The sequence below is a fragment of the Callithrix jacchus genome, chromosome 11 (genome assembly GCF_049354715.1).
Source record: "Callithrix jacchus isolate 240 chromosome 11, calJac240_pri, whole genome shotgun sequence".
Lineage (NCBI taxonomy): Eukaryota > Metazoa > Chordata > Mammalia > Primates > Cebidae > Callithrix > Callithrix jacchus.
In genome coordinates, this window is record NC_133512.1 from 108,256,423 (window position 1) to 108,270,275 (window position 13,853).

A 13,853-nucleotide genomic window follows, 5' to 3' on the forward strand; every position below is an offset into this window, starting at 1 on the left:
GTCAGGAGATTGAGACCATCCTGGCCAACATGGTGAACCCTGTCTCTACTAAAATACAAAAAAAAAAAATTAGCCAGACGTGATGGCACATGGCTGTAGTCCCAGCTACTTGGGAGGCTGAGGGAGGAGAATCGCTTGAACCCTTGGAAGCAGAGGTTACAGTGAGCCGAGATCGTGCCACTGCACTCCAGCCTGGCGACAGAGCAAGACCGTCACAAAACAAAAAAACTTAAGTCCAAACTGGGTGTTGGTATTGACTAAAGGAATGCAAAAAATACAAGTCAGATGGGAATGGAGTGAGATTCATTAGGAGAGTCTTCCTGGAAGAGATGAGCTGTAGGCCAGGGCTTCAAGGAAATACAGGCGGTTGCCTCTGCTGGAGAGCATTTTGGCTTAATCCACCTGGGGGATGCAGAAAGGGTAACTAAATTTCTGATTTCCTCAAATTTCTGTGTGGGTAGAGTGACTTTTGGGGAGTGGGGAATTTTTTTTTTTTTTTTTTTTTGAGTTGGAGTCTTGCTCTGTCGCCCAGCAGTGCAGTGGCGTGATCTTGGCTCACTGAAACCTCTGTCTCCTGGGTTCAAGTAATTCTCCTGCCTTAGCCTCCTGAGTAGGTGGAATTACAGGCACCCACCACTGCACCTGGCTAATTTTTTTTGTTTTTTTTTTGAGACAGAGTCTCGCTCTATTGCCAGGCTGGAGTGCAGTGACATGATCTTGGCTCACTACAACCTCTGCCTCCTGGGTTCAAGCAATTCTACTGCCTCAGCCTCCTGAGCAGCTGAGACTATAGGCACATGCCACCACACCCAGCTAATTTTTTATATTTTTAGTAGAGACAGGGTTTTACCATGTTGGCCAGGATGGTCTCAGTCTCTTGACCTCGTGATCCGTCCGCCTCAGCCTTCCAAAGTACTGGGATTACAAGGTGTGAGCCATTGTGCCCAGCCCAATTATTTTATTTTTAGTAAAGACAGGATTTCACCATATTGGCTAGGCTGGTCTTGAACTCCTGGCCTCAAGTGATCTGCTTGCCTCAGCCTCTCAAGGTGCTGGTATTGCAGGCGTGAACCACCACACCTGGCCTGAAATTTTGCTTTCTGATGAATCTCCGCAGTAATGAAGGAACCTGGATAATGGACACACAGCCGTGCCAGCAGGTATAGGCAGGACCTGTCTGGCAGGGGGCAGGGTAGGTACGGATGGGGAAAGCTGGCAGTGAACTTGGCTGAACTGGTTAGAATCCCCACTCAACAGTCCCTCAGACCTCCTGTTTGTCTTCGTAGGGAGCTGTACCAGAGTCCACTTCCATCTGCCTTACCGGTGGCAGATGCTTATTTCAAGAACCTGGACGGACTTCCAGTTCATGGAGAAGATCGAGGAGGCCTACTGTGACCCCCAAATCCACCTGTAAGTTGGTGGCTGTACTCTGGATTTCAAGAGCCCAGCACTATCAAAGGGAAGCGTTCGTACTAGGCTTAGGGGAAAAAGAAAAATACCCTTTTCCATCAGAATCCCATTCGAGTGTGAGATACCTCTTGAGATAGAAATGGCAAATGCCTGCCGAGTTAATGAAGGAAAACACAGCGGGGTGAGTTTGAGGTCTATGGAGCCTGGCTAATAGGAGAGATTCTGGGAATGTTTTCTAACTCAAATGAAATGAACAATGACATGATTATTTATTTAGTTGATAGTTGTCAATGTGTCCGGCAGAAAAAATTCAGAGGCCGGCTTCTATTCTAATCAGTTCATCACAGAACTGTTAAAAGTACTAAGTGATTTAGGACAAAAGAGCCTTTGGCTTAACTTCTTAATTTAAAAACATGATTTGAGTAATTTTATATAGTTCTAGTGTCGAATTCTGTTGTATACTTTGCATTTAATACCTTCCTTATGTTTGCTGTGTTCTCCAGCCTGGGGGCATCTAAGACGGTACCTTACCTTTCTGCTTCTGGCTGAGTGTGGTGGCTCATCCTGTAATCCTAGCACTTTGGGAGGCTGAGGCAGGAGGATCACTTGAGCTCAGGAGTTCGAGATCAGCCTGGGCAACATGATGAAACCCTGTCTCTATCAACAATACAAAAACTAGGCAGGCATGATAGCACACTCCTGTGGTCCCAGCTACTTGGGAGGCTGATGTGAGAGGATCACTGGAGCCTAAGAAGTTGAGGCTGCATTGAGCCATGATTATGCCACCACACTCCAGCCTGGGTGACAAAGTGAGAGCCTGTCTCCAAAATAAATAAGTAAAAACATTTCTCCTTCTGGAAGAGCTGAAATAAGTGATACCTACATGACATATTTATCTATGGTGTGCAGGGGTATAAGAAACATCCCAGTTTTACAAGGAAATTCTTTAGGGGGAAAAGTTAACATTACTTTTCATCATATGAGAATTTAGTGATTTGGGGGTGGAGAGTCTGTGTTGCTGCATTTTTACCACTAGAGGGTGACATCAGCCACTTTCTTGTTGCTAGATCTATATTTCCTCCCCCAGGCAAGTTTAGAGCTGGTTTTCTCAATCTCAGCACTACTGATGTTTAGGGCCAGATGGTTATTTGCTGTCAGGGCTGTTTAGCACTATTCCTAGCCTCTATCCATAGGTGCCAGGAAGCACCACCCCTCCACCAGCCCCTCTGGTTGTGATAACCCAGAATGTCTTAAGATGTCAAATTTCCTCTGAGGTCAAAATCATTCCTGATTGAGAACCACTGATCTAAGAGGTCTTTCTAAGAGCAGAAATTCTCAAACTTTTTGGTCAGAGGACTCCTCAACACTTCAAATGTATTGAGGATCCCTGGCCAGATGCCGTGGCTCACGCTTGTAATCCCAGCACTTTGGGAGGCCAAGGCAGGTGGATCACGAGGTCAGGGGTTCAAGACCAGCCTGGCCAAGATGATGAAACCCCGTCTCTACTAAAAATACAAAAATTAGCTGGGCATGGTGGCGTATGCCTGTAATCTCAGCTCAGGAGACTGAGGCAGGGAATTGCTTGAACCTGAGCTCATGCCACTGCTCTCTAGCCTGGGTCTCAGTCTCAAGAAAAAAATGTATTGAGGATCCCAAAGAATTTCTGCTTATGTGGAATATAGCTATCAATATTTATCATATTAAAAATTAAAACAGAATAATTATATATTTGATTCACTTAAGAGGCCCAGCACAGTGGCTCACAGCTGCAATCCCAGAACTTTGGGCAGTCGAGGCAGGCAGATCACCTCAGGTCGGGAGTTTGAGACCAGCTTAACTAACGAAGAAACCCCATCTCTACTAAAAATACAAAATTCCACTACTCAGGAGGCTGAGGCAGCGGAATCGCTTGAACCTGTGAGGTGGAGGTTGCGGTGAGCCAAGAGTGCGCCAGCCTGGGCAACAAGAGCAAAACTCTGGCTCAAAAAAAAAAAAAAAAGGAAATAAGAATAATAAGCTTGATGTATGTTAACATAATTAACATATTTTATATAACTATATTTATGCTATATACATATTCATGTATATCCATTTAATATACATACCCAGGTATATAACTGCATTTGCCATATGTATATATAATATTTATATGGATAATTATAAAGTAACTTTTCCAAAACAATTTATTGAGAAGGGTTTTATATTTTTGCAAATTTCTTTAATGTCTGGCATAATAGATGATAAGTAGATTCTCATATCTGCTTCTGTATTCAAAAGTTACTTTATAATTATCCATATAAATATTATATATGCATATGGCAAATGCAGTTATATACCTGGGTATGTATATACCTGTATTCAATCTGCTGTGAAATCATACATTGCGCAGCCTCTGGAAAATTTCTTCATGTATTCATGAGAGAATGAAAGTGAAAGAGGCAAATAATGTTTAATGTTATGATGAAAATAACTAACCTTGCCAATTTTCTGCAGAGGTCTCCACATTTTGATAATGATTTAAATAATATAAATATTTTACGAAGTTAATCAAATATGAGTTTCTAACTTACTTTCTAACATCGAGCCAATCAGGAGTTTTGCGGGCATGGGTTTATTTTGGGATATTTTCTGAGGGAAGAATAGCTTTGCGATGCCCTTAAATATGTGGTGCAAACAAGTCACTTTCCTCTCTGCGTTTACGTTTTTCTTTTATGTGTAAGACCTGGAGCTACAGAAAGAAAACTCGAAGATCTATGTTAGCTCTAAAAGTTTAATTCTGGGGCCGGGCGCAGTGGCTCATGCCTGTAATCCCAGCACTTTGGGAGGCCGAGGCGGGTGGATCACGACGCCAAGACATCGAGACCATCCTGGTCAACATGGTGAAACCCCGTCTCTACTAAAAATACAAAAAATTAGCTGGGCATGGTGGCGCGCGCCTGTAATCCCAGCTACTCGGGAGGCTGAGGCAGGAGAATTGCCTGAACCCAGGAGGCGGAGGTTGCGGTGAGGCGAGATCACACCATTGCACTCCAGCCTGGGTAACAAGAGCGAAACTCCCTCTCAAAAAAAAAAAAAAGTTTAATTCTGCACTCTCATTAGGGAAGACGAGATTGTAGAAAACAGAGGTCAGTGAAACATTATGTTAACTTAATACTTTTCTCTCTCAGCTGTTCTGTAGGAAGTTATACAATCAATTTTCGGGAAATGACTTGTGGTTCCAATCCCATCCAACGCCTCTCCACTCCTTCTTCTGTCACGAAGCCAGGCAATCCTGTTTTCACCACCAAATGGATATGGTATTGGAAGAATGAATCTGGCAGATGGATTCAGTATGGAGAAGAGGTGAGCACTGTTCCTCCTTGTGGGGGAGGCCCTTGTTTAAAGTTGCCAACTTAAAAAGAACACTATTGGCTGGGTGTGGTGGCTCATGCCTGTAATCCCAGCACTTTGGGAGGCTGAGGTGGGTGGATCACCTGAGGTCAGGAGTTTGAGACTAGTCTGGCCAAGTGGCGAAACTCCATCTTTACTAAAAATACAAAAATTAGCTGGGCATGGTGGCATGTGTCTGTAATCCCAGCTACTCGGGAGGCTGAGGCAGGAGACTCTCTCGAACCTGGGGGTGGAGGTTGCAGTGAGCTGAGATTGCACTCTATACTTCAGCCTGGGAAATAGAGCGAGACTGTCACCAAAATTAAGAAATAAAATGAAATAAAAAAAAGAACACCATAGATAAAATGTTTGAAGGCTATGTGTTTACCCATGAAGTATGGTTACAGGAAATGGTATATTTTTACTTTGTACATAGCCATATTCAGTTTTTTTTCAGCAAGCATGCACTCCAATTATAATCATATATTAAAGCATATATTCATTTTTATTATTTTTTTTGAGACGGAGTTTTGCTCTTGTCACCCAGGCTGGAGTGCAATGGCGCGATCTCGCCTCACCGCAACCTCCGCCTCCTGGGTTCAGGCAATTCTCCTGCCTCAGCCTGCCGAGTAGCTGGGATTACAGGCACGCGCCACCATGCCCAGCTAATTTTTTGTATTTTTAGTAGAGACGGGGTTTCACCATGTTGACCAGGATGGTCTCGATCTCTTGGCGTCGTGATCCACCCGCCTTGGCCTCCCAAAGTGCTGGGATTACAGGCGTGAGCCACCGTGCCCGGCCAGATTAGTTATTTTTAAGGAACTCCTTGAGACATATCAGCTGTACACCCGCCATTTCTCACCATCAGGGGAGGATATAGCTTTCTATGTATAAACACATAAATGTAGAGAGACTACTGCTTTGAGCTGAAAAGGAGGGTGAGAACTTAAATGACCATATGAATGATGGCATGGTTAATTATACCAGGGGATGTGTTAATTCACTCAAGCAATGAAACCACATAGATAGTCACTAGTATTCGATCAGAGTCTGGCTTTAAATGGACTTAAAAGACTGGAACTAGAAGATTCTAGGCTGATCCATAGTGGGAGCATAGAAATAGGGATGGAAGTTTAGATAAGCAGAGCTTCTGTCCCTCTGTCTCAGTGTCCCTTCCTCCCTTCAACTCACAGGATTAAAGAGTGAGAGAAACAGACCTCAAAGTAGGTAATGAAATCAGAGTGATGAGAAACAGAAAGTGAAAGCAAGAGATTCAAATGAAGCCGAAGATAATGCAGGGCCCAGGGGTGTACATCACCTGAAGTCAGGAGTTCGAGACCAGCCTGACCAACACGGTGAAACCCCATTTTTCCTAAAAATACAAAAAATTAGCCAAGCTAGGTGGCGGGCGCCTGTAATCCCAGCTACTCGGGAGGCTGAGTCAGGAGAATCACTTGAACCTGGAGGTAGAGGTTGCAGTGAGCTGAGATCACGCCATCGCACTCCAGCCTGGGAGACAGAGCGAGATTCTGTCTCAAAAAAATTAAAGGAAAGAAAGAAAAGAGGATAACGCAGGGGCACAGAAATGCCAGCGTAAGGTTCTACATGTTTAGGTTGATGCAAATTACTTTTCGTTCTGTAGTAATTACTTCTAATGGCAAAAACAGTGATTACTTTTGCACTGAACTAATAGTTACAGGTCAGTGGGCTATCTGTTTGGCTCTGAGCTGCCTAACTGCCAAAGCAAACAAAATTCTTGGGAGAGGCGTGGCTTTTTATGTTAATGAGGCCTGGGAAAAACACCTCCTAGAGTGGGCCACATAGCAGGGACCCTGTGTGCTGTGGTGAGGTCCTCAACCATCGACAGCCCTACTGTGAATTCAGCAGCATGGTGGTTTCCAAACTGTCTTAGCAGCAGATACATTTTATCATACCATGTTTCCAAGACCCTAAACAAGCCAACTAGAGTAGAGCAGGGCTGCCCCGGTGGAATAGGCTGTGGACTCAGAGCCTTCTGGTCCCCTCCTTGTTGCTGTCCTCTCTCCTGTGGTGGCCCATGTAGCATCTCTGTGGAAGAGTTCTGCTGAAACTCCCATGTGTGAAAGTGCCTATGATGTTAAACTTGGCACAGATTCTTTTTATGCTCAAGCCAAGGATGAGATCAATTAAGCGATTCTGTTGGCACCCATGGAAATAAAATTATAAACCCAAATTAATTAGCCTTGGTTAAAATAAAAATAAGCTATAGGTCTCGATGGTTTTTATGTCAAATATTTGGAAATTTTCAGTAAGATACAAAGAAGGAGGGTTGGCAGACATTTGCGTTCTAGTGACATCAAGGTTCCAGGAGGCTGGGTGTGGTGGCTCATGCCTGTAATCCCGGAACTTTGGGAGGCCAAGGTGGGTAGATCAGCTGAGGTCAGGAATTCAAGACCATCCTGGCCAACATGGTAGAACCTCATCTCTATTAAAAATACAGCAAGGCCGGGCGCAGTGGCTCACACTTGTAATTCTAGCACTTTGGGAGGCCGAGGCGGACAGATCATGAGGTCAGGATATCGAGACCATCCTGGCCATGGTGAAACCCCATCACTACTAAAAAATATAAAAAATTATCCGGGTGTGGTGGTGCACACCTGTAGTCCTAGCTACCCAGGAGGCTGAGGCAGGGGAATCACTTGAATCCGGGAGACGGAGCTTGCAGTGAGCCGAGATTGTGCCACTGCACTCCAGCCTGGCGAAAGAGCAAGACTCCATCTCAAACAAAAAAAAAAAAATACAACAACAACAACAAATTAGCCAGGCATGGTGGTGCGTACCTGTAATCCCAGCCACTTGAGAGGCTGAGGCAGGAGAACTGCTTGAAACCAGGAGGTAGGGGTTGCAGTGAGCCAAGATTGTGTTGCTGCACTCCAGCCTGGGCTACAGAGCAACACTCAAAAAAAAAAAAAAGTTTCCAGGAACCAGAAAGAGCTATCAGGGGAAGAGATTGTATTTAAATTTATACAAGTTCAATCATGTTCCCTAATAAAACATCAAGAAACTTCCTGAGCTTTTTTTTTTTTTCCCCTGAGATAGAATTTGACTTTTGTTGCCTAGGCTGGAGTACAGTGGTGCAATCTTGGCTCACTGAAACCTCCGCCTCCTGGATTCAAGCGATTCTCCTGCCTCAGCCTCCTGAGTAGCTGGGATTACAGGCGCCTGCCACCATGCCTGGCTAATATTTTGTACTTTTAATAGAGACGGGGTTTCACCATGTTGGTGAGGCTGGTCTTGAACTCGTGACCTCAGGTGATCCCCCTGCCTTGACCTCCCAAAGTGCTGGAATTACAGGTGTGAGCCACCACACCCAGCCCTTCCTGAGCTTTTTAAATACAAAGTTCTGGGACATTCAGTCTGTGTTAGCTGTTTATTTATTTTAATTTTTGTATTCTGGATTTCCATGAAAACTGTAGCGTTTTTAGAATGTAACAGTCGATCTGCAAACACATGACTATTGTATTCATTAAATGTGACATGTTTGTTGGATGTTCACTGAAGATGTGAATGAACTCTTACTGTCTTATACTAATAAGACCCATCATTATATAAATTGAGTTCGATCTAGTTAAAAAAAAAAAGGAAAAAAAAAGGAAAAATCAGACCCTGGGTTTACTATTTTCCTTGTGGTCAGTCCAAATAAAATTAGAATGATGTTTCCAGGAGATTCGAACCCCACATATTAGGAGCACATAGTAGAACCCCACATATTAGGATCCTGGTTTCTTTCATGAGTCAATACATTATGGTCCAAGTTTGCAACTTTTTTTCTTTTTTTTTTTTTTGTTTGTTTTTTTGAGATGGAGTTTCGCTCTTGTTGCCCAGGCTGGAGTGCAATGGCACGATCTTGGCTCACTGCAACCTACGCCTCCTGGGTTCAGGCAATTCTCCTGCCTCAGCTTCCTGAGTAGCTGGGATTACAGGCACACGCAACCACGCCCAGCTAATTTTTTGTATTTCTAGTAGAGACGGGGTTTCACCATGTTGACCAGGATGGTCTCGATCTCTTGACCTCGTGATCCACCCGCCTTGGCCTCCCAAAGTGCTGGGATTACAGGCTTGAGCCACCGCACCCGGCCCCAAGTTTGCAACTGTTTGGTGACCTGACTTGAGCCAGTGTACAGGCTAGAATATTTTGAGAAAAGAGTGGACTGTTTGCTTTCAGACAGTGCCCCACAGCTTTTATTTCTTGTAACCGAATTTTGAATAAGTCAGGCAATTTGGAGTTCTGGGTTGGTGTCTCTCTAATAGGAACTTGAGGTGTAGAAACTTTTGCCGACAGAGTAGGTACAAATGCTTTGATGATGAGCTCTCTGGGAGGTAAAATAGATACCCTTTTATGGAAATTGATATGCTTAACCAGGACTCGTACTTACATAGATGGTGGACAGGGAGAGGGTGTGGTATTAGGAGAAGTGTTGATTGAATAGCTGGGCATTTGGGCAGCAATGGTGTAGGGCAGTGATAGCAGGACTGACCGAAGGCAAAGCCTGACAGTTACTGGATGTGCATCAGGTAGGGTATGCAGATTCGGGTCCTCGAAGATGTTTACCAGCAAAGTAGCTAAGCTTAGCAGCTGTGGAAGCTGGTGTTGAGGAATAGCAGGAGGCTATGGCCTGAGAAACCCTCTCAGAGCAAAGACAAGCCACAGCTCCAGAAAGCCGAGGTCAAGGCAATCATTGACACACAGAGGACAAAAGCTAAAGGCCGGGCGCGGTGGCTCATGCCTATAATCCCCGCACTTTGGGAGGCTGAGGCGGGTGGATCACAAGGTCAAGAGATCGAGACCATCCTGGTCCACATGGTAAACCCCGTCTCTACTAAAAATACATAAATTAGCTGGGCATGGTGGTGCATGCCTGTAGTCCCAGCTACTCAGGAGGCTGAGGCAGGAGAATTGCGTGAATCCAGGAGGCAGAGGTTGCGGTGAGCCGAGATCGCGCCATTGCACTCCAGCCTGGGTAACAAGAGCTAAACTTCGTCTCAAAAAAAAAAAAAAAAAAAAAAAAAAGCTAAGACCTGTTTGCTGCAACTGAGACATAAATTCAAGTCTTGTGGGAAATAAGTAATTGACGGCTGTATGATTCATTCATTTATTCAGACCTGGAGTCCAGTACTATACTCTAGGACACATTATGGCTGTTAAATTAATAGTAGCTAAAAGGTCTAAAGAGACAACTCGCAAGGCTGTCGCTACCTGTCACTTAAGAGTATGGGACAACTGTAGTTTAGGATTGCCAAAGAACTGGGGCCAGCTCAGCACAGATTTGACTTTCAGATACCACAGAAAAGATGAATCCTTACAAGAATAGCTTAAGATACTTTTATAATAGAAACACGTGGTAATTGACCCAGACAGCACACAGGTACAAGAGAGGGACTTTGAGAGTTGCTTCTCGACCAGCAGTCAGTCACGTGACCTGTTGACCTTAACATACCCATGGCATGGGTATGCTCCCACTGTCCTTTTAGTCTTCCAATAGCGAGGCTTGAATGAACCAGCCTATACAGGAAACAGTGCCTGAGATTCATCTCTGATGTGGACTAAACCAAGGGGAAATGTTACCTTGAGGACTGCACCACCTATCAGGCTTCATGAACATGACACATGCAGTGTGGGGGCAGGGCTAGAGAAGGCCAGAGTGGAGCCGGGCCAGGCTGCGCCGATGCTTAGACACTGAGTTAGTGGCTCTGTGCTGTCCAGTGTGACAACCACTTACCATATATGGCAATTTCATTTTAAACTTTAACTAAACACGTAAAAAATTAAGAAACCAGTTCCGTGGTCACTGTAGTCACATTTTCAGTGCTCTGTAGCCATGTATATATAGCTTGGCTACTGAAGGAGTTAAAAATTTGACACTCTGGCATATTGACTATTTTGAGTTAAAAGCACTTGAAAAACAGCAGGTGAAAGACAATTGTTCTGACTTTCTGTTACTTAAAAGCTGGAGATGAAATTCCCATTTATTAGTTTGAATATTAAAAGTACTGGAAGGGGCCAGGTACAGTGGCTCATGCCTGTAATCCCAGCACTTTGGGAGGTTGAGGTGGGCGGATCACTTGAGGTCAGGAGTTCGAGACCAGCCTGGCCAACATGGCGAAACCCCATCTCTACTAAAAATACAAAAATTAGCCTGGCATGGTGGTGGGTGGCTGTAATCCCAGCTACTCGGGAGGCTGAGGCAGGAGAATTGCTTGAACCCAGGAGACGGAGGTTGCAGTGAGCTAAGATTGCACCACTACACTCCAGCTTGGGTGACAGAGTGAGACTCACTGTCTCAAAAAAAAAGAAAGATGTCCTCCCTATACCAGAATGAAAGTAGCCTTCTTATCATCAAGGACAGGAAACCTGTGTAAACAAATCCCATTAGACAAGTCTTTATCCTCCTGGACGCTTCTCCACTCAGTTAACTTCCCTAGCCCAAGCCTCTTTGCCTCATCCCATTTTTATAATTTATGACTCTTTGTCTAATTCAGTACAAGGGTTCATCTCTAACCACAGCTTTAGTCTCAATTTCTTAGGAAGGCTTCTGTGCCACATAAAACTTGTATTAAAGAAATGTGATGCTATTCTGTTGGCCTGTCTTTTTGTATATAAATTTGTGGAGTACAAATGTAATTTTGTTACAGGCATAGATTACCTAGTAGTAAAGTCAGGGCTTCTAGGGTATCCATCACCTGAATAATATACATTGCACCCATTAAGTAATGTACTCCCATCCCAACATGCGCTATCCTTCTGAGTCTCCATTGCTTGTCATTCCTATTGGGGTCTTATATCAATTTAATGCTCAAGTCCCCCCAAAACACTGTAAATGGATGGAGGTGAAATTTTGCTTTCCCAGCCGGGTGCAGTAGCTCATCTCTGTAATCCCAGCACTTTGAAAGACTGAGGTAGGTGGATCACCTGAGGTCAGGAGTTTGAGACCAGCCTGATCGATATAGTGAAACCCCTGTCTCTACTGAAAATATAAAAATTAGCTGGGCTGTGGTGATGTATGCCTATAATTCCAGCTATTCAGGAGGCTGAAGTCGGAGAATACCTTGAACGCAGGAGGTGGAGGTTGCAGTGAGCCGAGATCGTGCCACTGCACTGCAGCCTGGGTAACAGAGGGATACCCTGTCAAAAAGAAAAGAAAAAAGGAAAGGAGACCCTGAGAGAGAGAGAGAGAGAGAAAGGAAGAGGGAGACCCTGTCAAAAAAAAGAGAGAAAGAAAGAAAGAGGGAGACTGTGTCAAAAAAAAAAGAGAGAAAAAGGAAGAAAGAAAGAAAGAAAAGAATTTTGTTTCTCCCACATACATATCATATAGGACAGCACAGAGAACATTTTTATCACCACAGAATGTTCTAGTCAACAGCACTGGTGTAGACCCTAGAGCCCCAGAGCCTTCCTAGTCAAAGCGAGGTCCACAGACCAGAAGCATCAGCCTCAGCATCACGCAGGAGCTGGCTGAAGTATAGAATCTAAATCGTCCCCCGCTTTCCTGGAATCATATCTGCACTCGATCCCTGGGGCATTCACATGTGTGTCAAAGTTCGAAAGTCTCTGGCCTTTTAAGCCAGGAACAGGGTGGGTTCTACAGAGCTGAGCAGGCAGTGGATGGATACAGGACTCCAGCTGTAGGGATGGGAAATTGGGAAGTGTTTCAGCTAGTGGTGAAACCAGGGGATACCAAGGTACCAGAGCTGCTCCACCTGTCCCTCATTGTGCCAGAGGTGTTTTGCCCACTTGGGCCAGAGGAAGGCATACAGTTTACCAGGCATCATCAAGTCATGGCAGCGATCTCTTCTACAATCGTCCTGAAAAACACTATCCACAAAGCTATGGCAACAAGCGTCTTCATGATAGGACTTAGTTGTTGGCTGCTGTCGGTTAGAACATTCTGCTGAAGTCGGTGTCGTTATCCCTTCCACCCTTTGTACAGGTTTTACCTCCTGAAACACATTCAAGTTGATTTCCACTTTGCCCTGTGTGCAAATATTTGAACACTGCTTTCTGCTCTAACCATGCTCCACTCCGGATAAAGAGACCTAGCTCAGGCCTTTCTCTGTCCAGGACCTTTTTCTTGGACACTTTCATTCTGTTGCCCTCCCCTTACATTCAGCAGGCATTTCCATTAGGGAAGGGTAAGGGGCATGGGTCTAGCTGAAAGCCGGAGTCTGGAATGTCGTACTAAAGAAGGAACCGTGAGCCCCTCCCCACCATGGCTGCCTGTAAAATTTTGCTGTCATTAACTCCTTTGTTCTCGATCACAGGAAACACAGTGTCTCTTCACCATCAAATACTGAGAACCCCTCCTCTAGGAGCACATGTCTAGTTTGCCCTGGTCGGCCACCCTGCACCCTTGCTAAAATCAACTCATTTCCCTTGTACCTGTCCATTCTGATATTTGCATGCTTTATCATATGCTTTGAGATTATAGGTTTACATTCTGGGGTGATGCCTCATCCCTTTTATTATCGCTCCAGTCAGTGGCAACTCCAAGTGCATTTTCAATGCAGTTGGCTAGCAGGAGACTTTGCCAGTTTTGTTTACTTACTCTGGTTCAGGGCAGAGGAGAGGTTATTTATATTTGGACACCGCCCCTCGTGGAGTTTGGACGAGGAGCAGACGATCTTTCTTCACTTCATGACAGGCTAGACTAGCCTGCGATGTTCTATTTCATGCAAAAGTTGGTGTGAGATTCTGTTAGATGCTGACATGGCATCACAAAAGGGGAGATGCAAGTTGCTCTGTACATTTGGCTCGTATTTTATAGAAGGTTGTAAAAGATATTGCAAAAAGCTACAGTTTTCTGGCATCCCCCAAGCATGCAGTCAGTTTCTACGGGATAGACTGCTGTCTCTTAGGTACTGAAATAGAGAAGACCACAGAAGTTTGTGACATAGCCCTCTGTTGGACGTTCTTACAATCTGGTTTGGGAAGCAGACTGCACTCCTGTTCACATCCCATTGCTCAAATGAAATCCTGTAACAGTAGAGATTTCCTAAAAACTTCTGAACTCTTTACCTTTTATTTTTTTTCAATTTAG

At 44.5% G+C, this 13,853-nt stretch overlaps 1 protein-coding gene across 1 annotated transcript in view; it reads left to right on the top strand.

The window, feature by feature from the left end:
• ZC3HAV1 (zinc finger CCCH-type containing, antiviral 1) overlaps nt 1–13,853 on the top strand; it is a 70,516-nt gene that overhangs the window by 36,793 nt on the left and 19,870 nt on the right. Inside the window, exons 6-7 of the mRNA XM_002751944.8 lie at nt 1,287–1,410; nt 4,578–4,752. Of these exons, the coding sequence (XP_002751990.3) occupies nt 1,287–1,410; nt 4,578–4,752 (299 nt within the window). The remainder of the gene's footprint in view (nt 1–1,286; nt 1,411–4,577; nt 4,753–13,853) is intronic.